Source organism: Cebus imitator, unplaced genomic scaffold, assembly GCF_001604975.1.
Source record: "Cebus imitator isolate Cc_AM_T3 unplaced genomic scaffold, Cebus_imitator-1.0 Scaffold162, whole genome shotgun sequence".
Classification (NCBI taxonomy): Eukaryota; Metazoa; Chordata; class Mammalia; order Primates; family Cebidae; genus Cebus; species Cebus imitator.
The window spans coordinates 279,207-302,266 of NW_016107477.1; the positions used below are offsets into that span (position 1 = coordinate 279,207).

Below are 23,060 nucleotides of genomic sequence, written 5' to 3' on the forward strand. Positions count from 1 at the left end.
GCCCGGTGGGTCTTTGGCATTTTGACCAGCAGACACATGTGGTTGAGAAGGTGATAGCAAGGGTGTAGCAGGTTGTTCTTGATGAACATTAGAAATAGTTCAGGAAGTTGGGGGAGCCAGATTAAAATTAAAATTAAAAATTGTAAGAATAGCTATGATGACACAATAATGAGAGCTCCTGTGTAGTGTATGAATCTTGCCCTATGGGGTTAGTGATTAGGATTCCCAATTTGTAGACCAGAGAACCCATGCTTAGCCTGGGCCACACAGTGAAACCCATCTCTACTAAAATACAAAAAATTAGCCAGGCGTAGCAACGTGTGCCTGTAGTCCCAGCTACTCAGGAAGCTGAGGCAGGGGGATTGCTAGAACCCAGGAAGTGGAGGCTGCGGCGAGCTGAGATTGTGCCACTGCACTCCAGCATGGGTGACAGAACAGGACTCTGTCCTTAAAAAAAAAAAAGAATTTCACACAGAGGTTCCCACATTTTAAAGTTTCTTAAGACCTTGATTTTCCTTCTTTTTTTTTTTTTTGAGACGGAGTCTCGCTCTGTCATCCAGGCTGGAGTGCAATGGTGTGATCTCGGCTCACTGCAACCTCTGCTTTCTGGGTTCAAGCAATTCTCCTGCCTCGGCCTCCAAAATAGCTGGGATTACAGGTGCCCACCACCAGGCCCGGCAAAATTTTTTTATTTTTAGTACAGATGGGGTTTCATCATGTTCGCCAGACTAGTCTTGAACTCCTGACCTCAAGTGATCTGTCCCCTTTGGCCTCCCAAAGTGCTGGGATTACAGGAGTGAGCCACCTCATCCAGCCAATTTTCTCGAATGTATATACTTAAGAACAAATTCAGGGAAAGAAGGCTAATATGGGGAAAGTAAAAAAGTTTTTTTTAAAAAAGAAAAATCAACAACTATCAACACCATGATTTCTTTAAAAGGTTTTAGACGAGACAATTTTTGAGATTTGAAAAAATAGTTATCCCAAAGCCACTTCATTCTCCCGGTTTTTCTGATTTCAAGGACTGGTTTAATCCCTGGACTGGTATCTGTGTATCAGTAATTAGTAAGCAGGCCAAGCCACACGTGCATGCAGTGGTGAAGCTATGTTACTCATTATGGCTCTTGGACTCAGGGCCGAGGCTTTATGCCCTTGTGCTACAAGAGGAGACCCAAAATGAAATTGTAGGTGAGAAACGGATCACACCAAGTCAGAGGCCTTAAGAAAATCATTTAGTCTACCTAGGTCTCCCTCTTCTCATTTGCCAATGGGGACAAGATTGCTTACTCTGCATGTCCTACCCTGACCACTGCTGTGCTGGCCACCTATAGAAGGGAAAGAGTTTCGTCAGTATCATGGGGCATACAGGAAACTTTAAACACAGTGCCTATATGCTGGTGACATGCTCATTCTTCAGTGCATGGAGGGGTTCACAGTTCTTCATTTTATTTTTAAAATTTATTTTACTTATTTTTTTGAGGCAGTGTCTCACTCTGTCACCCAGGCTGGAGTGCAATGGCACAATTTCGGCTCACTGCAACCTTCACCTCCCAGGTTCAGCGATTCTCCACCTTAGCCTCCCAAGTAGCTGGGATTACTCGGCATGCACTGCCATGCCCAGCTAGTTTTTTGTATCTTTAGTAGAGACAGGGTTACACCATGTTGGCCAGGCTGGTCTCAAATTCCTGACCTCATGATCCACCCACCTCGGCCTCCCAAAGTACTGGGATTAGAGGCATGAACTATCATGCCCGATTTCTTCATTTAATTTTCAAGTTTCATAAGCTACCTATGTTACAGGTATTCCCTCGCATGCTTTAAATTTTATATAACACATTTTCAAACTACTGTAGAAGTTTAAGGTATTATTATTAAAATATTTTTCATTTATAGCACACATTAAGATTCCAGTGAAATTTACTGGGTGTATACCCTGTAGTTACATGTAACTAACTCTTACAAAATCAAGGTGTAGCTTTGTTATATTTGGCAAAGAGAATTACTTACTTGTAATAGATTTATATACGATTTCTTAAAAGAATCTGGATAATTCTTTTTACAATATTTTGTAAAATATTATTTTATAATATTAACTTTAATATTAAAAACTTATGATTTTCCAGCTTTGGACTGAACTCTGGCATTTCTAAGAAAGAAAAGTAAAATCATGAAATACATTTTCTGAAGATATTTTCAATTAAGTGATATACAGATACCATTTACAACATTTTTAGTTTTTTTCTAAATACCCAACTAGAAAATATTATAATTGGATACAAAAAATAACATTAAAAAATCCTAAAATATTATTACAAAGTAAAAACTAAAATTTGCTAGTAAAACCTAGCAAAATTAACAGCAATAAACATCTTGACTTCCATTAGTACAGATATTGTTTTTACAGAAATTTTAACTACTTACTCACAGAGAGAAGATTTGAAAAACAATATATAAGCCACACACACACACAGACACACATACATGCATTTTACCCTAAAGAATTAATAAAGGAGAAATAACAGTATCTTTTCTATCGTTGTTTAATGTGATTATATTTTTTAACAAGAGAGTACTAACAGTAATTTAAAAATTCATTTCTTATGAGTGACCGAGGCTATAGCCAAAGGCTACAAAAATGAGTAAGGTAAGTCTTATTTTAAGAAGAATTATCTCACCATTGGGGAATTAAAAATATATCTGCATCCAGCCAATATGTTAGTTAAATTATTGTGACCTTCTTTCCATTCATTCTATTATACATCTATAGCTTCTCATTTGGGATAATTTTTCCTAAAAAAATGTATTATCAGTTTAGGCAAGTCGTTCTCCAAATATGTTCCTAAGACGTGCAGAGTCAATATCACCTGGAAACTTGTTAGAAATATAAATTCTCAAGTCCACTCCAGCCTTTCTAAATGAGAAACGTGTGGCTAGAATCCTCCAGGTAATTCTGATATAGGCCAGAGTTTAAGAACCACTGGTCTAGACAACAAAATATATATTTAACTCCTACTGTTAGAGGTAGAACTGATCTCCATTACAAGAGCTCATATGTGGAGTTCTTAAACACAGAGCCACCCCACAAGGCATTTTCGGTAGGCAACTACCAGCCACTCTCAGCCATGATACCAACCTCAGTAGCAGTGGTCTCCCCGTCGGCTGCAGTGTCCGTGCGCTCACTGTCAGTCTATTGACCACAGAAGTGATCAGGTTCCGGGAGGAAGGCAGGGACAGAAAGTAAATCATCTGGTCAAATATGGTCTGGCATGGGTCAGACAGGTCATTTTCTTTCTCTGTGATTGTGTCATACTACCTTCCCACAAGAACACAAGTTCAAGCAAAGCAACAGAAGGGCCAGAGCTAGGTGTCATCACAGAGCCAACTCACAGGAAGACCTGAGGCAGGTCCAGCCTGCAGGAGCTACAGGAGCTGGGGAGCCACACTGACCTGTCTGGTTCTATGTCTCAGGAAAACCAATTTGTCATCCCCACACCCCCGCTCCAACGTTTAAGTAAAAACCCCAAGCAAGATCTCCTTAAAATGTTCAATGCAAATAAAACTGATTCTTATATATATTCTATTCTAGTAATACTTCATGTTTGAAAGGTAAATGAAAATGTCAATTTACAGTAAAAGCTACTGTAACAGTCACTGGACTTTCAGCCCCTCATTTATATCATTATGATAATTTATATCCATCTAAGGACAACAGGCTGTCTGCATTACCTGTCAGTTATAAAAGGCACATGTCAGTGACTCATAGGCATATGTTTTTTATGGGAAAAAGGTAACTCGATTTTCAAGTAGCATTGCTAACTAGATATTTTTTAAGACTACATGTTAAGTTTATTTTGCCCCACACTCCAATATAAAGAAGTATATTAAGTATGTATTGAAACATCTTGCTCCAAAAATACCATTCAAATGAAGCAAATAATAATAAGAATTTTTAAAACAATAGACAGAGAGAGAGAAAGAGAGAAACATCTACTTGGAAACAAATAAAACAAAGCACAGCATTTGACAGAGCCTAGGTTTTGGGAAGAATGAGAACAGTAATTTCAGGACTGGTTTTTAATCTATTTCACAGGGGTTTATGACTTCAAATGAAAACTGTTTTCTCTCGAGTAGAGTAGAGCCAGAGACATCTAAATGCCTTAATATTATCTGATTTTCCCTCCACAGATATCAACTAACCATTAATAAAGTTTCCCTGATCAAATATTTGTGATTAATATTTTGAAAACAAAAATCAAAATGGGAGGGGAGTCTATGATGGTGAATCTGGTTCTTAAAATAACCTCCCACTATAAAGAAGAAGGAATATCAAGAACGTACAACTGGGACAGTGTTGTTTCCATTGACATAACTCTGGCTATGCCGATTTCTTGGCACTAGCCACATGTTTCATGCTGTATACTCCTAAAAGAAAAGGAGGCTCAACACACGCTCAGCCCGTGTCCCTGAGGACATCATTCTGGCACCCTTGCTACCAAGTCTAAGTGGAAAATAATTTTCTGTAGGTTGGTAAGGAAAGCATGCTGACACATTTTCATGACCTGACTGGCCTGGTTAACAACTGGGATCAGGAGGTGGCTGTTTTCTTATGAGGGTGATTGTTGCTATGGCATTTAGTATGGCTGTACTGAGTGACAGCCCTGGGAAAGGCCAGTATGAGTTAGTAAGATAGACTGATTATTTGTTCAGGTATACAGAATAACTCAAAGATTATAGGCTTTCAAGAATAAATAAGAATGGCTTGCACTTAGTGTTTTAGTTTTTTAGACAGGGTCTTACTCTGTCACCCAGGCTGGAGTGCAGTGGTGCAATCCTGGCTCACTGCATCCTCCTGGGTTCAAGCAAATCTTGCGCTTCAGTCTCCCTAGTATCTGGGACTACAGGTGCATGCCACCATGCCTGGCTGATTTTTGTACCTTTAGTAGAGACAGGTTTTCACCATGCTGGCCAGGCTGGTCTCAAACTCCTCACCTCAAGTGACCTGCCTGGCTCAGCCTCCCAAAGTGTTGGGATTACAGGCGTTAAGCCACTGTGACCCGCTGTAATGACTTGCACTGATATTCTAATTAGTTGTGTCAAACACTTCTAAAATTGTTGAAAGTGTTTCTCCTCCTATCTAGCTTATTTCCCTTATGGTTTTAAAATTTACTTCAGTAACTTGCAAGCATCTTAGCATTAAAGGACAGTGGTTGTTAAGAGGGGAAGGTTTAATGTCAGATGAACATGAGCTCAAATCCTTACTGTTCAAACTTGTGGCATATCGGGTACTTTTTATAATTTAATCCCAGTTTCCTTCCCATAAAATGGGAAAAATAACAGCCCTAACTGTATTGGGTAATAGATACTAAGTGCTTTATACAATGCCTGACACACACAGAGCTAAAATAAAAATGCCTATAATAATTACATAATTATCATCTTTTATTAGCCATACACAAATAGCATAGTCCAAATCTAAAACTTCTTGAATTCCTACTTAGCATTTAGTCAGTCAGTCAGTAGCATAGTGCCTGATCAACAGTCAATAAATGAGTAAGGCTGAATAAAGCAGTTTTATAGCAACTGGCATTTCTATAATGTATGATGACTATATAAAACTGCAAATGTATAGCATATAATAAACTATCAGATAATAGTTTATATAATTTAAAATGTTGTAATTCAGTTAATTAATTTTTCTCCCTGTTGATTTGAATTCATCTTTTTCTTTGTATTATCAAAAAACATTACTCAGAAACAGACATGTAATTTCATTTTGTGGTTTGGGGAGGTAAGCTCATCTCATGTTTCTTGATAGGATATTTTGATATCCTATCTCTTCTTATCTGACCATTCTGATAGTACAAAAGAAAAAACATAACTGGCCAACAGCTTTATAATGTGAAATGATGAAGCCTTTTTACACTGGATTTCACTCTTGAGACTGGAAATAAGCCACTATAACACGTAAAAAATGTAAGCAATGATGATACCATATTTAAAAAGAATTAATTACTAGTGACTTGGCAAAACAAAAGTGACAGGGCTGAACTGTACGTTAAAAAGTTACCCAGCGTAGCTGCCACAGCGCTTGAGGCCTAGAGATTACATCAGGCCATGTAAGCAAATGGCAATTTAAACAAAAGAAAAGGAAACAAACTGGAATGACCTAAATATGAGTTCTCCAGCTTGGCCTCAACTAGAATGCACAGCTCTTAACACTTGGGGTTAAGAGACGACACTGAACAGATGGCCAGTAACAGAGTCTAGTGGCAGATCATATATGGCAGATCAGCTATCATATAGACTGACTAGGGCTGCGGAGAAGGGTGATGAAGATTCCCGTGGTGAGTGCTAATTCATGGTTTCAGAGGTTTGCAATAACAAGGACAGTTATGACTGGGAAGCTCCAATCACGCATTGGCTAGCTTGTAACAATTAACTGCTGTGATTTGTTTTGCCGATGTAATGCAGACATGCCCAAGTTTAACATTAATTCTCATGCACTGATTACAACAAGATGTATACCCTGGATTAGGCACAAGATCTGTGTGGTTTGCTATATAAAAGTTCAAACTTTTATTTCAAATTTAGAAAAGCATAAAACAGCAATCTTTTTCGCTTTATGTTAGCTTGCTGAAAACTGTATCTCCATGTTGGAAATCAGCTGATAAGCAGTCTTTGTAGACAATGGTGTGTTCTTAACTGTAATGTGTTCTAGTCCAACGCTATTTGATAATATTGTCAGTATGAGAAATCGTGATGTTAAAACCTAGGATGTCAAGTAGTTCTCAAAATATTTTCCATGTATACAAAGTTATTTATATATAATTTGGAACAAATTGTTACATATAGCTCAAGAACCTTGGAAATGACTCTTATGCAAAATCTATTAAACGTGTAGACTTTTATTTAAAACACCTGTGAGGCCATTCACATTTTTCCCTTCTGCTGCAAAGAAATGGTCATAATTCTAAATATAGATACTCACACACCCTCAAAATATAACACTATATACTCACAGGTGCAGCTCAAATTATGACCTTCTAGCTGAGCACAGAATTAGACTTTCTTTCCTTTTTTAGCATTGCCTTGACTTTGTGACTTTTTGAAAAAATGCTAGGACTGTTTTGCTTTTCCCCTAACACAACAGCTCTTGTTCTGTGGAAACAGGAAGGCTGCAGGGAGCCTGGGGAGAGGTGGGCAGGGGGCGTGCATGACAGCAGCCGGGGCCTCTGGTGGCAGCTTCTATTATTCTTCCCTGCACTCTATTTGAAGGCTGGAGAAAGAGAAACTGCTGGGCTGTTCACAGGGCTGTGGAACGGTGGGAAAGGAGAGCAATTAACAGAGAAAAACTCCTGGCTACCATGTTAACTCGCCCAATTGCTCGAGTGGGGGATAGGAGCCTGCCCTGCAGCAGCATGCCTTCAAGGATGGAGGCGGATGGTTCAGGGTCTTTCCCCTACCATGTCCATATCTGGCTGGCAGCCACAGAGGCCCAGCCTCACCACACTGTGAAAATGGGGGGGATTTTGAGGCTCATGCTGTAGTTGAAAGAATCACTGTCATGTTATTTGCACTGACATTGCTAGCACTGGTGAAATTTCAGCCTGTTTTTATAATGTTTGAAAACTTCAGTTTTGTCTTTTTCTGATTGTGTCTGTACACTGCTGCCCTGCATGCAGTTGCTTCTGGGCCTGTTGCTGCCCTCACCAATGACTCATCAGTCTGGTGCTTTAAACTGTCTTGACCCAACACAATGCGGGATCTACCATCTGGCAATGATGATCAGAGGGCGGTGGGTACATTTTAGGATCTCCAGGGAGGAGATACCTTTGCAATTTTAGAAAGCTACCCAGGTGATGATGATATATCCCCTCTGGGGATGCACTCTTCCACTTCTCCTTGACTATCATTAAGTTGAAAACTACTCATCTGTCTTATATGTGATTTACTTTATTAAGCAATAACTGATCAGAACCTTTAGCTTAGCCCTGATCTTTTACACAGCTAACCGGTTATATGAAATTGACTTCTGGCTGAGTCTTTCATCCCACGTAGAACTCAGTGGGTAGCAGAACGATTCCAGGTTGGGCTCAGACTGCTACATCCACATGGTGTTGTGCCTAACCCTGGGACCCAGGTTGGACTCCCCAACACACAGAAACCTCAACATATTGGCACAGACAATAAATGAGGCTCTGAAAGTAGGACCACTATGTCAGCAGCCGGCTAACACTGTTTCGGACTGAAGCACGGAACACGAAGGGGAGGCGTGTTCTATGCCGAGGTACACACCTCTTCCTCTGAACTGTCACTCGGGTCATTGTCTAGGGAGGCGCTCAAGGAGGCCGCCTTGGGCTCCAGGTAGCAGAGGCACAGAGCCAGAGGGAAGGAGAGAGTGAGAGCGTATGGCACTGAGAAGGAGGCAGACAGCAGAAAGAAAAAGATGAAGAGGAAACAGGGCACGAGGGACGGTGAGCGGATCGGAAGGTAATGCTGCAAGCTCTGGGGCAGGAGGTTGGTTTCAGAAAGGTTGGGGAAAGAGAGGTACCCATCATCGTCTAGGAGGGAGGGAAATGACTCAGGGAGCTGCAAGGAGAAGGAGAACAGGGTGGTCCCCTTGCCAGTTTGCTGTCTGTAGCTAAAGGCCACATCTTGATCCCCTAGGTAAGGCCTCCCTGGGCCATCAGAGTCCACGGTGGGCTCTCCAGGCATGTGCTCAGCTCTGGATGGCTCATAACCTGGCAGTTTGCAGTCATTCTCCTTACACCTCCTACGGAGATCTGTGGGAGATGTGGGGGCACAATGGGCAGATGGGGGTGACAAGGGACATGAGTCAGTGCCAAGCCCAGGTGACTGATGTGAAAGAGACAGAGAGAGACAGAAAGCAGCAAACAGAGGTGCAAAAGGACAAAAAGAAAACTGCAATTAGTTAATTTTCTTTTGGGTATCAATATAAACTTGTAAAACAAAAATTTTAGCACTAGGGTTGCTCATGAATTTGAAAGTATTCAAGCTGCATGCCAATGTTGCCATGAATGGCCACATTTCTCCCATTAGACCATCACATACAGGGTAGAATTCTTTAAAACTTCAGAACAGAAGGTATTTGTGGGAAATCCCAAAGTTTGCACATTTCACATGATCAAAAAATTTCATTATAGACCAACAACTCTAGAAAGCTTCAGGTTTTGGGGAGCAAACATAAATAAATCTGATAACTTAAAATCAAGACTTTCAATAACTTTCTCCTGAACTCCAGGTAGCAGAGCTGTTACTATAGTTCAGCTGGATTAAAAATGAAGATGAAATCCAATCTGGACTTTGATTAAAAAAAAAATCTCCAGCATTAATCCTTTCCTTGGTTATTCAATTACATGAAAAACAAGGAGTTTATATTCCAAATCAAGAAGTTTCTGGCCCCACTCCTATCTGATAAGTAGTTAGAATCAAGGATTCGACACTTAGCATTCCTGAATATCTGTCTCCTCACAAAGAACTGAGGTTCCCTTGAAAACTCCATTTTGGCTCCTTTATTTAAGATGTCAGTAGAACTTCAAGTGGTTTCAACAAGCTAACTAGCAAAAACAATGTGTTTTCTTGTAATATGCTTTGCCAGGGTTTACTTTCTATTATTTATGATGCATAATAATAGAAAAATATCATTCCCCAGCCTTCTGATTTTTCTTAGCAGATAAAGGGCATGTTTAGATCTTTGAGTCCTTAATACAATGATGAATGCAGACTTTTCTGCAAGTGCTCCTCTGGTGAGCTCAAGCTTTTATGGGGAAAGTGAATCTACTTCCTCTCCTCTCTGGGTCCTGGAAGTGTCCAGGACCACCATGGCCAGTTTCTTCTGCAAGTGGTGGAGGGGCTGCCTGACAAGAAGGGGAGGAAGGAAAGCACGCAAGCCCCAAGCAGGACCTGGGATGGGACAGGAGCTGCTGAGGGCCAGGAAGTCCAACCCTGCAGGTGATTAGACTCCTGCTGCTGTCTTTATCACTGCATGCGTGTGTGTGTGTGCATGCGTGCGTGTGCGTGTGTGTGTGCGTGTGTGTGTGTGTGTGTTCTGCCCATTGATCTGACAGCATAGAAATTACCCAGCCTGCCTGGTATGGTTATCCAATCCTGACTTGGGGAGAAGTGGTATATATAGCAACAGGCAGAAAGAAAATGTACAAATAAAATTACATCTGAGGCATGAGGGAAAGAAAACACAAATAAAATCATAGCCTTTCGCCATTGGAGGGGTCTCTTTTTACTATGAGACAAGTATGTCTTTTCCCACACACTCACTTTTGACATTAAACACTGCCCTTTAAACAGGAATCTGCACAAATCTCATTCAACTAAGAATAATGTAGGTGCTACAGGCTAACTTCTGCATGAAGACAACTGTCCTCCAGCACGGAGGTGAGGTGGCCCATGACTCGGGGGATCCCTGCTTGGGAAACGTGCCTCCTTCCCAGGCAACCTAGGGAACCAGCCTTTCAAGAACTATTTTCAGTAATACACTTTCATTTTGGTTGAACAATAAGTACCCTCTATGTTACTTTTTGAAGATAGAGGATAACATTAAGGTTTAACCTTTCATGCTGATTATTAAAGTCATTTTTAAAAGACAGCTTTGCACTGGGGAAACCAAGCCAGCCCACAACTATACCAGCACCAGATTTCAGCTACAGACTTCCTGAAGACATTCTGCCCAGAGTACTGGCTTCTCAGAGACTCAGGCTATGAGGCTGGCAGTGTCCTTTATTTTTCCATGTCACAAATGGCAGCAAGGGAGGACAGCTGAGTGCTACATTTTATATGAATTTATTTATTTATATAATAATTTATTATATGAATTTATTATATAAATTATTTAATTTAATTTATTTTAAAATTAAATAAAGTGAAAATGCCTTCCCTTATCTTGGGAGCAAAACTGAAAATCATTTACTTTGATGTGTCACTTCTTCATATTTATAGAACCATGGCAGTCATATGTTGGCATGGCAATTTTACAAAATGTTAGGATAACTAAGTGGAAGAACCACATATTTGTTGGGTGGATTATCTTATTTTCTGTTCTCTTTAAAGCCTTCCTCGACTAAATAGACAGGTAGAGTGTAAAAACAAAATTTAGAACAAAGCACATTTTAACAGCAAAAGTTATCGAAATATCCCTGCCATTGGATTTCCTACTCTGTACTTATCTTTGTGTTTGCCAAATAAATGATCGTATCTTAAAAAATAAAAGGTGATGGATTGGGTCAAAATTATTTGTCTATATTAAGATGTCACTGCCAAATTCTTGTCAAAAAGAACACTTTCCATAAAATCTGAGATAGTGATTCTCCATTTCCATTGAAAGAGCCTATACACAAAGGAGCACTTGTGAATCAAATTTACTCAAGTTTCAGGATAGCCCATGGGCTGTTAAAGCATTTTCATTCTATTTCTACTTACTCTACGCTCTGTACACTGTTTTTCCATTATTATTAGGTATAAACCTCCTGAAGTGTTTTTTCACTTTTAAATAATTTTTCTGAAAAGTTGTTTTATAGTGCTGGACCACAAGAAATAAACATAATGTTTAAAAATTATGTTAAAAAAGGTATTTAATTTGTGGTGAAACGATGTTACAAAGTTTAATGAATGATACACTGAAAGAAGAAACTGTGCTGCCAAATTCACTTTTTATCTTCTGTTGCAACTTTCTGCCTTGAGATACCTTTTCAAAACATGGCTGGTCACTACTCTGCTGATTAGATTGTAAGTATAAATATACAGGCTGTGGTCACTCCATGTACTTATAGTCAGAAGAATGGCAATATGATAATTGGATATCTAGAAAATATGCTGTACTTGGGTAGGAGAATAGGGCCAGAAACAAAGAAAACAGCTTTACTGACAGTTCTGAAATGTGAGCCCAAACAGAAAAGTGTAGTACGCCACCAAAAGTATTTTAAGATACACATACAGGACAGCTATTGAAAGTCTTACATAGCACACAAGTTGTTAAAATAAAAATTTTCCCAAAGAGCTACCAATGAGTCTTTCAGAGGAAAATGTTGAAAAAGGAATCATAATTTAAAAAATGACATATGAATGTGACCAGAGCTGACATATGATTTACCCTAAATCTGAGCACATTCCTAGTTTACAGCCTCATCATTTAGTCATTCTTAAAAGCTGGAGCAAGCTCTAGCTGGCAGCCTGGGAGCTATACCTTTCCCTCGTGCCGGATGGCTGAGACGGGCGTGACTTCTTCCCCCTTCCTCCGTTTATCCTCTTCCTCGTCTCGCTCCTCCTCGGCCTTCTTCTCCGGAGTCACAGTGGTGATCAAGTTGGTCTGAGAGATGCCTTTTGTTGTGGCGTACTGGCCAGTACCAACCTCTGCAGCAGACATAGAATCCTTCATGTATATTTCATGGTTTTCATTCACTGATGCTAAAAGCAAATACAATTGAAGAAATAAAATCCAAAATAGTTAAGTCAGAAGACAGATGAACACCACCAAAAAAATACCATCACAAAATACCAGCTTAGTCTTGAAAAAACAAATCAGTGCTGCAGGGACCTTCATGGAAGCATGACCTTCCCGTATTTCCTGTAATATTAGTGCTTTCAAATTCTTGAAATGCTCATGCCTTAAAATTTCATCCACCCTCAGGCTCTCTTGTGAGGATGTGTGTAAGGGTGGGGGTGAGTGGAGGGTCACGAGGCTAAGCTGCCACTGGGCCTGTTATTCCCTGGAGTCACAGGCTGGCACTGGTACCCGTCTCGTAGTGGCCAACTCCACACCTAACAGCAGTCTCTGCAGTACACAATTGCTCTCATACACTTGGCTCTTTGGAAGTGTCATTCACCAAGGAGCACTGGATTGGTTTTCATATTATTATTATTAATGTTGAAAACCTATCATTCTTACAATATAAAAGCTCCATGAGTAATAATAAAAATTAACCATCTTGGTAGAGATTATAAAATTCAGATGGCAATTCCATTCATCTAAATTACAGAAATGTTTTCATTTCTACTGCATTTTAAACAGACTATCATAATATGCATATACATTTATTCATCTCTAATATTTTGGGAAAACACGACAAATGTTGCTAAATGAAATTCATGCAAATGCAAAACATGCAAACATAAGAGAGTAAGACATAACCTTTCATCCCAGCTAAAATGTCTTAGTGAAAAGATGCTTAACTGAGTTAATTTTAAAATTTAGTATTCATTATTTTTAGATATAAAATTTATTAAAACTTACAAATGTTGCTTTTCAAATACACATTAACTAAACACAGACAAAATATAATCTACATTATTATTTTAGGAATTGTAAATTGTAAATAAAAGAAAGGATTCTGAAATGAAATTCTTTCTGAAATCTTTTTGATAGCTAAATTATGTCACTAAAATATCTTCACTAAGATATTTTATATCTCTTTATACTGTTGAAAAAGCTCATGTGAGACACAGTTTCCTAATGGACCAGTTAGGCCATGCTCTGCAAGATGCAACCTGCAAAAAAGCAGTTTATGTTGCAACATGCAGCTGTGCCACCCAGCTCAATAGCAGCGGAAAACATACTAGAGCTAGCAGGACCACAAAGAGTGAGAGACAACACATACTAACATCACTTTTGGGCAGGGAGAAAGAGACAGCATGGCATTACTATATTGATTTCACAATTGTCTTCTGTCTTCTCTGCAGTCATCATTACACAAAAGGTCATAGGCAAACAACATTCACAACAAATGTGTTCCCTGGGATGCACATCATTGAACAAAGAGGATGATATTCAGGGAAAAAAAAGTGCGATTCTACAAAGTTCCACAAATACCAATAACATATAGAAATAGGTAATAGAGACGCTCTAAAGGAAAAAGAAGAGTCAATAGGACAAACCAGAAAGAAAAGCTTCAATGTTAATAGGGGTATTTCAATATCTTAATTCAACTCCAAGCGGTCCTGATAACTATTGTACTCAAAAGGGCTGGCTCTAAGTTTGGTATTCCAGAAACTCTCAGAAGACACACAATGGTAATAACTTCCTAGGCTAACTCACAAAAGCCTGTGAGAATAATTATCAGTATAAAATGCAGAAAATATATACACCATGGAATACTACTCAGTCATAAAAATGAATGAAATCATGTATTTTGCAGTGACTTGCATGGAGCAGAAGGTCATTATTCTACATGAAGTAATTCAGGAATGAAAAGTCAAATACCATATGTTCTCATTTGTAAGTGGGAACTAAGCTATGGGTATGCAAAAGTATGTAGAGAAATATAATGGACACTGGAGACTCAAGGCAGAGAGTGGGAGAGGGGTGAGGGATTTTAAAAAACTACATATTGGGTACAATGTACACTACTAAGGTGACAGGTGCAGTAAAATCTCAGACTTCACCACTATACAATTCATCCTTGTAGCCAAAAACCACTTGTATCCTCAAAGCTACTGAAATATTTAAGAATGTGAAAAAAGAGTAATTATCAGTATGATTATTGAGATAATTGCCTACGTAACAAGAGTGCTTTCACATATATCTTGCTTTTCACAACAGCCTTGTCAAAGGTGGCCTTATTCCTATTACACAGATGACTACAACAGACCTGGAGAGTTGAAATCATTTGCCAACCATCACAGAGACAGAGGGCAGCGGAGCCTGGACTTCAGTCTGGATTTAACAATGCTGCATGAGTACAGTTCCCACCTCACCAGTGGCATACATAACATAGCACTAATAATGCTATTTTGATTTCTTCTATAAACTGTTCATAAAGTATTCCATTAGAAAAAGATTGTTGTTTTTAGTTGGGAGATTCAAGGAGCACCTCTTCCCGTCAATCACCTGGATAGTGAAATGGGGAAGGCAGAGCTTCTCAGGGGAACAGTGGCAAAAAAGGTAGGAAGGGAGATGGTCCTAGGCACTTGTAACTTTTGTTTATTTTTAATTATGTTTTTCCTTATTATTGAAATTGTACGTGCACACCAGAAACTTTTCATTCTTTCTATTTGCACAGGTTAAGATCTTCTATTAAAAACAGTGAATCTCCAGGTGCTCTAAATGGCAGAGACCCAGACATGACTCAGTCCCCAAGTACTGCTACAGTGGGCACGCCTTGCAGCAGAAAGCGTGCCTCCATATTACTCCAGAGAGCAATCAAGAAACTGTTTGATAAAACAAAACCCTACTAAAAATTCACTGTTGTGTTATCCCCTACAAAGGTTGTTTGAGTGATCATCTCTCCATTTGACTAATTCGCCTTGGCAGTACAGAACCCCCACACAGCACTGTTCTCCCAGCCCATCTGGTGCAGTAATTAGCACAACCAGGAGAATTTAACTTACAGCCCTTTGCTCTGTCATTTGCATACCGTCCTTTCTACCAGCTATTATCAACTGATTGATAAAGGTCACATTTTATTCATAAAATGTTTTAGAGACAAATAAATTTAACTTACAGATTTATGAAACAAATAGTCTTAAACCTACTAATCCTTTAAGACCTGTCGGCAAGGAAATCAAATCACAGAGTATGTGACAACTATATTTAGAATGAGAGCATCTTTTTCCAAATTCAGGGTGTCAGCTTATGAAAGCTATTTTCTTCATTCCCTGAGTGCCATTATTTTATGTTATTTTACATAAACCTGCAGATGTTAGACTGACAAAGCCACTTTTATTTCACTGGGGGGGGGGCCTTAAAAATCTGCCTTTCAGCCAATGAGCAACAACTGCTTTCCAATGTACAACATCCAGGAAGATCTATGCTTATTGAAAGCTCATGATAGTTTCATACTTTTTTAGGGGTAGCTGCTAGGGTTATTAAGGGCCAGTAAGTGATGCCTACCTCCATCCAAGCTGCGAGACATGGTATAACGTTTGCTGGACGAGCGTTCAAAGTAAGGCGCTGGGCGATCTATCAACGCACTGGCTCTTCTCGTTTGCGCTTGTGTCCTGCCACTATAACGAAACTTGGAACCCAAGGTTAGGAATTTCTTGGGAGGTGCTTCTGGTAACAACAGTCTAAAGAGAATACAGAAAAACAGCAGAAAGACTATTAAGACCAATATTGAGAGTGCTTTTTAAACTTGATATTCTGCGAGGTCATGTGTTTTGTGTGCTAAAGGTTTAACACATAACTTGCAGTTAAATAAATCTGATTTCATTAAAAAAATGCACATGATATACATCAACCAGGGATGTTGTAGAGAGGATATATGCAAATTGGGGTTGTACTAAACTAGAGGAACTTTTAACATTCCATGCAGAGTGGACAGTCTATGGTTCTGTAAGCCCAAACAGCAACTAAATAGGCGATATTAGTGAAGAAGAGTGGTAATTTGCTATTGGATGTCTATTGATGGGTCTCATACTATGTGCAGGTAGGTAAAGACAGACAGGATATTGAGCAATCACTGAAATTGTAAGGAATTGAAATAGTAAGGAATGGATTGGCTATTTGAAGTGGACATTCTAAAAACAATGTAAAGACACTAAAGAAGTAGGGGAGGTGGGACATGTAAGTACTTGACAAATTAAGGAAAATCCTTCAAATTTAGTCTTTTTCTAGTTCTGTTAGGATTTCTCATCAAGAAATATGGTGAGAATGAACTTGAAGGAATACTGAGGATAAAATTCCATATTTCTCTTCCTGATAATCTTTTTCAGTATAAGTGATTATAATTATTCCTTAGGGAAAAAAACAAAATAATCTCTTCCTACCTGAAAAACGTATGATGCTCAACACAAACTTTCCACAAACGCTTGGCAGCTCGATGGTTTGGCAGCTTAAACCCAATGGTGCTTTCAAATTGTTCAAACTAAATTAAAAAAAAAATACATTGAAGAGTAAAGTTTAAAATTATGAATAACAGAAGCCCTGTAAATAACTTACAAAATCATAATGCCACCAGAATTTTAAAAATTTACTAACTAGATCAATTGCTATATGCATAATACATTCTATATACATTCACTGATTTAAAAAGCTGGGTCTTTAAAATGCTGCAGGTATAAACAGCCATATTATGTATACAGTAAAATGTCTTGAATAAGTGTGTATCTTATGATACAACTGAAAGCTAAACACAAAAAGGATTTTTTGGATTTCTTCCAGAAATCAATTTTGCCTGATACCACTTTTAAACTTTTCATGGTTTCTCAATGACACAATGACTTCAACTGGAAGGTACAGAAATGAACAAAATGTTTACAGATACAGTCTACAGTATTCTTAGAAATGACATTTTTCTTCAAATATCTGGTCAGGAAATATATATATTTCTTAGGTAGTTGATGACTTGGTATCAGAGATTGCTGATTTTATTTGTGTATTCCATTATGGATTATCATTTTAGATGCTAATGTTTCTCTATATCATACCTAAGACCACAGATTGGGGGAACATACTTTCATATTTTTCAGCATGTACATTTCAGATGATGCTTTATCAGCCATTTGATTTTTTGAGGTTAAATACTCATCTCATTTCCTGCATATTATACTTTATTATTGCAGGCGTGCAAGTTTTCATATTCTGAAGAAGGTACATATCAGACCACCAGAGGGCAATCAACTTAAACAGCAAAGGCTTTCCAAAAGAGCAAACAACCGAACTACTGCTATAATCAATAGTAAAAATAATTTATGTGGCAAAGAGCCAAGATGAGGGGTCAAATGCACAGCATGTGAGATACAATCAGGCTTGACCTCTATTTCTTGTTTGCTGAGGATGATTAGGGGAAGTGGGAAATACATCACAATTGCTCCAACTGCAATTGTCTTTTCCCAACTTCTTATTCACTCTGGATGTTCACATGCAGTGGTGTTTGTAAACATCACTACTGTCCAAGGGACCCAGTCAAGACAGACATAGTGTGGCTCATGACTAAACCATCATCCATTTATTCATCCTGCATCTCATATGCACATATTATGCCAATGCCAGTGGTTATAAGGAAGAGTCAGCTTGCACTCTGCTGCAAGAAGCTGGGAGGAGTCTCTGCCAACCTCTGTAGGCTAGGATGATGCAGGCTTCTAGGCTACCTGAATTAATATCTATTTCTCTATCAATTTCTTTCAATCTCTTCAGAGCCTGTGCATCCCCAATAATTTCTTCTCACTCTTCTCAGGCTCAAAATAGGATCATAAAACCAGAGGGAAGAGGAGTGAAAAACCAGCTTTCTCTGAGCCTGCCTCTGACAACAGCACAACCCCGTCTCACTCCTCACTGTTAAACTTCTGGAAGGAGAAGCCACTACCTGCTGCCTCTGCCATTCACTCCTGACTTCAACACGTCCTGGAAGACGCTCCTCATACCTTTCTGAACTCTAAAATGTCATCATGGGGCCTGACTGTCAAGCTCAAAACACTTTTATTAGTTCGCATCCTGCATGCCCTTTCTGTAACATACGGTACTGCTAGCTAACCACTTTCCTCTGAAACTCATCTCCTGGTCATCTATCAGTCTATGTTTCTTCTTTTATTTCTCTGGCTGTCATTTCTTCATTTCCTTGGCTCTTTCTCAAATAGTGGTATTATCCAGAGTTCTAGTTTCAGGGCCTTTTCTTTCTATAACTTGCCTTGCTCTTTGAGTAATTTATTCCATGTCTAAGACTCTGAATAAAATATTCACAGTTGATAACTCTGTTCAATTCCTTCCTATGCAAGAATCACTCCCTGAAAATCTGTCCCAAAGGGATTTCAATTGCTTTTCTGAAAATTTCACCCTTTTCCCTCCTGCTTAATATCATCTCCATTGGCTTCAATCATGCAAACCAAAAACCTTTGATTATCCTGGACTCTTATCTCTTTTAATTCCTTCCGCCATCCTGTCTCTAAGACCTGCTGCTTCTGCCTCTGAAACTTCTCTCTTGAATTTGTTCCCTCCATTCTATTCCCACAGCCTCTGCCCTAATTTAGATCTTATCACATCATGTTTCTAAGTAGTTGAATTTCATTAAGAAATCTATCACTCGTGTCACATCCTGATTTAAAACCTCCCATGACTCACTACTGTCTACTGATTCATTTCTCTAGCTTTCCCCTCTGGCCTCTCATAATACAGCTAGTGCTCAACTTACGACCACGGTCGGGACCGCGGACCAGTCGTAACACGATTTGGTCGTAAGTTGAGTAGTCTATATGTACAGTTGAAATGGTGCACGCGGAGATGGTAGTGCTGCCAGAAGCTGGTCCGCACCGTCATACGCCCAGCTGGGCAATGTTTGCGCTGCCAGACGCGGAGCAGTTGTGGCTAGCGATTGTGGTCGTAAAGTCGAATGGTCGTAAGTTGCATAGGTGGTAAGTCGATCAATGCCTGTACTATGCTCACTCCATGTCTACAGAATATCATCTCATTTGCATCATGCTGTTACAATCAAAGTATATGAGTCCGTTTTTCTGCTAAATAGAAAATCCCTTAACAAGGAACAAGGCCATATTTGTCTTTCTATTTCTAATGTCTGACAATAAATAGATGCTCACTTAACAAATGTTCAAAGAAGTCAAATGACTATCTATTGGCTATAAATTTAACATATAATCTTTAGGAAATATTTTTAAAACACTGTAATTTTAGGTATTTACATAAAAAGCTTACAGATTATTTCAGTCACCATAGATAGGAAGTTATATTCAAATTAAACATAATTACGTGCTTTATACTTCAATTTTTTGTTGTTTTTGAGACAGGCTCTTTGCTCTGTCACCCAGGCTGGGGTACAGTGGTGTGATAATGGCTCACTGCAGCCTTAAAGCCCTGGGCCCAGGCAATTCTCCCACTCTTGGCCTCCCAAAGTGCTGGCATTACAGGCATGAGCCACTATGCCCAGCTGATATTCTGATTTTTTTAAAATTGCATTTTCCATCAAGAAACTCCAGTGGAGAAGTAGATTTTGAAAATACAAGATCACTCTATATTATATCAGAAAATGTTCAGGGATATAAGTATGCTAGAATCTAACCACATCAATTAGAAATTTGAGGTATTTATTAACTATCTCTTAAGTAAATAAGAGTAGATATGTGTTACTATTAGGTACAAGCCACGAAGGAAGATATAAACACAAGTTGATTACGGAGGCTACTGTCCAAGGAGTAAGGACTAGTTAACAATTCCTATTCTTTCATTAGCTTCTCTGATTAAAAAAAAATAATAATAAGCAAGCATATACTGAGCTATAGAACACTGACATAATTCACACTCACTGTTGTCCTTGGTTCTAATCTTTCTTGTACCTTGAAATACATGACCTCTAAGGTGTTCACTTTAAAGTACAATCAGATTTGCAGGACAAATAGGGCATGGAGAAATAACAACAGGAGGTGGAGGAAGAGATTTATCCCTCACTGCTTGAAATAAACAGAAAATTATTCATGAATCTGGATTTTATATTGAAATATGTTTTTAAAAACCCTTCAATTCATGTATGCAGTAGGAAATAATGAAACAACATAATAAAGAGGACATTTTATTTATTACTGTTTATTGGACAAACCTACAATAAATTCTCTCAGGCACTTAGGTGTAATTCACTGTGTCCCACAATGCTCAGAACTCATAAGCAGATAATTTAGCTGTTTGCTTGCTATCAGGGATCTTTCCTCCCAACGCGCATGCAAATGTGGGTGTACCTACCTCTCCTGGCCGGATCTTTATGTAAAAGTTGTTCCGTTTATATGAAATCTTCAGAACCTTGGGCCAGGCAAATCTGTTTATTCGCAGCCGGTCACGATATATCAACAGACCACTTGCACAAACTCCTAACATAATTTCGACTCCTTCTGAGTCCTGGAAAATTACAGCAAGAAACAACAGATCAGTATCTAACTTATTTCCATTTTCTGTAGGGTATCATATTTAAGCATCCATGATACAAACTATAAATGGCTGATTTACATATGCAAAATGATACAGCCATTTTTAAAACATTACCATTAAACAATAGCCTTTGGTGAAGATGTTTATCACTACGGAGAGGTTTGTTAGAGTAAAATCTGCTCTCCCAGGTGTCTTAGACTTACAAGGCAAATGCTGCACACCAAGAGGGCCCAGTCAATGAGGGTATGTTAATAACAGTAATAATAGTAGCCACATCTCACTTATCAATTGCCAGGCACTGCTCTGCTTTACATATATTAACTCGATTAGTCTTCACTGTGATTGAGATGGTTGCTATTATTATTCCCATTTTACTGATGAGAAAACAGGTACAGAGTCTCAGCTGAACACAGCCTAGCTCCAGAGGCAACACTCTTAATCAACACGTATGGTAGGTAACAAGATGGACCCTGTCTTTTCCTATGAGGGTTTTGGTTGTTGTTCCTTTAAAAACAGTCCCAGTCTTCTATATATACCATTATTGTCAGAGTAAAATTTAAATATGAAATTGTTTTTTTTAAAGTACGAATGAATAAAAAATATATGAATGTATTTCCCCCAACAATTGCCCTTCCCTCCACACAAACACACTGCCCACTGGTAATCACACTTAGCAATATGGGTCACATATATAAATATAAATATATTTTAAATATGTGCATAATTAAAACAAATGTGAGATCATGCTTTTGCTATTTGCACATTTTATGTTTAGATAATTTCCTAGGGATGTGTGATGTCAGAGCTCATCAGAGATGTTGTATCAAGCTTAGGAGATGTACTACATACAGTCTTTTCCCATGCTGTATTCCATTTAAGTCAGGGTAAAAGGAACATCTATGGTGGACGTGAATGAAGGAAAAAGACAGGACACAGGCAGGATTGTATGTGAAGTCAGAGTCCACCCCTGGTCCCACTACTTGTTGAAAACAGGGGACAGAAAGGGTCATGAGCTCACCACCCACTGGAAGCTATGCCCAGATCTGCTGTTACATAACCCACAGGGATGTCTTCAGCTTTGAGGTATCCTGCAACACTGGCAGAGCAGAGGGGAAAATAGAAGAATTGGAAAAGGAGACTAACACATCTACTTTGTGGAAATTCACTTCCTCAGTCCTGTCAATGCAAGGCAGAAGATGGAAATTTCCAGAATCAGAGATACATATATTAGTCCATCTCAGGGAAATGTAAGTTTGCAAATGAAGTATAATTAGTTTAAAATGAAATATTTTATCTTGGAAACATATCACTCCATGACATACTGAATTACTCTGCAGGAGTGGAAATATTTGATGGCAGGATATTACAATATAATAAAATTTGAGGAGAATTCAAAGGCTGGAAACTGCCCACCGTTTATCTAGGACTTTAATTTGAAAGAGTGATTTAAAGAGCTATAACCTGATGCTGACACGTAGCTGGTATTACTGATCCTTCAGAACCAGCCAATCTGTCTGCACCATCACTCAGAGGTGACAACCTCACGCCATCGGCAGAGCACAGACATGAGAAAGGACTACCAGAATATCTGCTCTTGGACTCACTTTCTTTTTGGTAACTACAGAACACGATTTTAGGAAGTGTACTTTCAACCTACTGAGGGAACGGACATTCAAAACCTTTTCCACAATTAGATAACAATAAAACTTTTAATAAAAATGTTAAATCATCTGTTAGTTCTTTAAATTTTAAGAAAACTAGCTTCCTTCATGAGGAAGATGAAGAAGGCTCTGATGCCTCCTCTTCTTGTCCCCTCCAAAACATTCTTCTCTGCGTCCCCAAATCAATCTGTTATCTCTAGTACACTCTTAGCAAATGGCACTGAAATAAACTACCACTTGTCTTCCTTCTCCTGGAGGCGAAAGCTGATGGAGAGCAGGAGCTCTGTTTCTTCGTAATCTTATGGCCAGCACACTGCCTACCTTGCATGCATTAACCATTACATGTTTGTTGAAAGAAAGATGAATGAAAAATGAAAATGGCAGAAACAACTGCAGTGTTAAATTGAATGCAAGTCTCCATTTCATTAATTGCATGGCAACAAAAACTATACTTTTCTTCTCAAATATTCTGCCACAGTCCACAGTATTAAGATTAGTTTGAGAAATTTTTTTTTTTTTTTTTTTTTTTTTTTTTTTTTTTTTTTTTTTTTTTTTTTTTTTTTTTT

The 23,060-nt window shown here is 38.7% G+C and overlaps 1 protein-coding gene across 40 annotated transcripts in view; it reads right to left on the bottom strand.

The window, feature by feature from the left end:
- EPB41L3 (erythrocyte membrane protein band 4.1 like 3) overlaps window positions 1–23,060 on the bottom strand; it is a 243,717-nt gene that overhangs the window by 15,838 nt on the left and 204,819 nt on the right. For 21 of the 40 annotated variants that reach the window (XM_037744012.1, XM_037744010.1, XM_037744002.1 and 18 more), the window contains exons 9-14: window positions 20,651–20,803; window positions 16,735–16,832; window positions 15,860–16,035; window positions 12,218–12,438; window positions 8,296–8,856; window positions 3,134–3,187 (exon numbers count right to left, since the gene is read on the bottom strand). In XM_037744012.1, the coding sequence (XP_037599940.1) occupies window positions 3,134–3,187; window positions 8,296–8,856; window positions 12,218–12,438; window positions 15,860–16,035; window positions 16,735–16,832; window positions 20,651–20,803 (1,263 nt within the window). The remainder of the gene's footprint in view (window positions 1–3,133; window positions 3,188–8,295; window positions 8,857–12,217; window positions 12,439–15,859; window positions 16,036–16,734; window positions 16,833–20,650; window positions 20,804–23,060) is intronic. The other 19 variants (XM_037744017.1, XM_037744014.1, XM_037744016.1 and 16 more) reach the window with 4 other exon arrangements.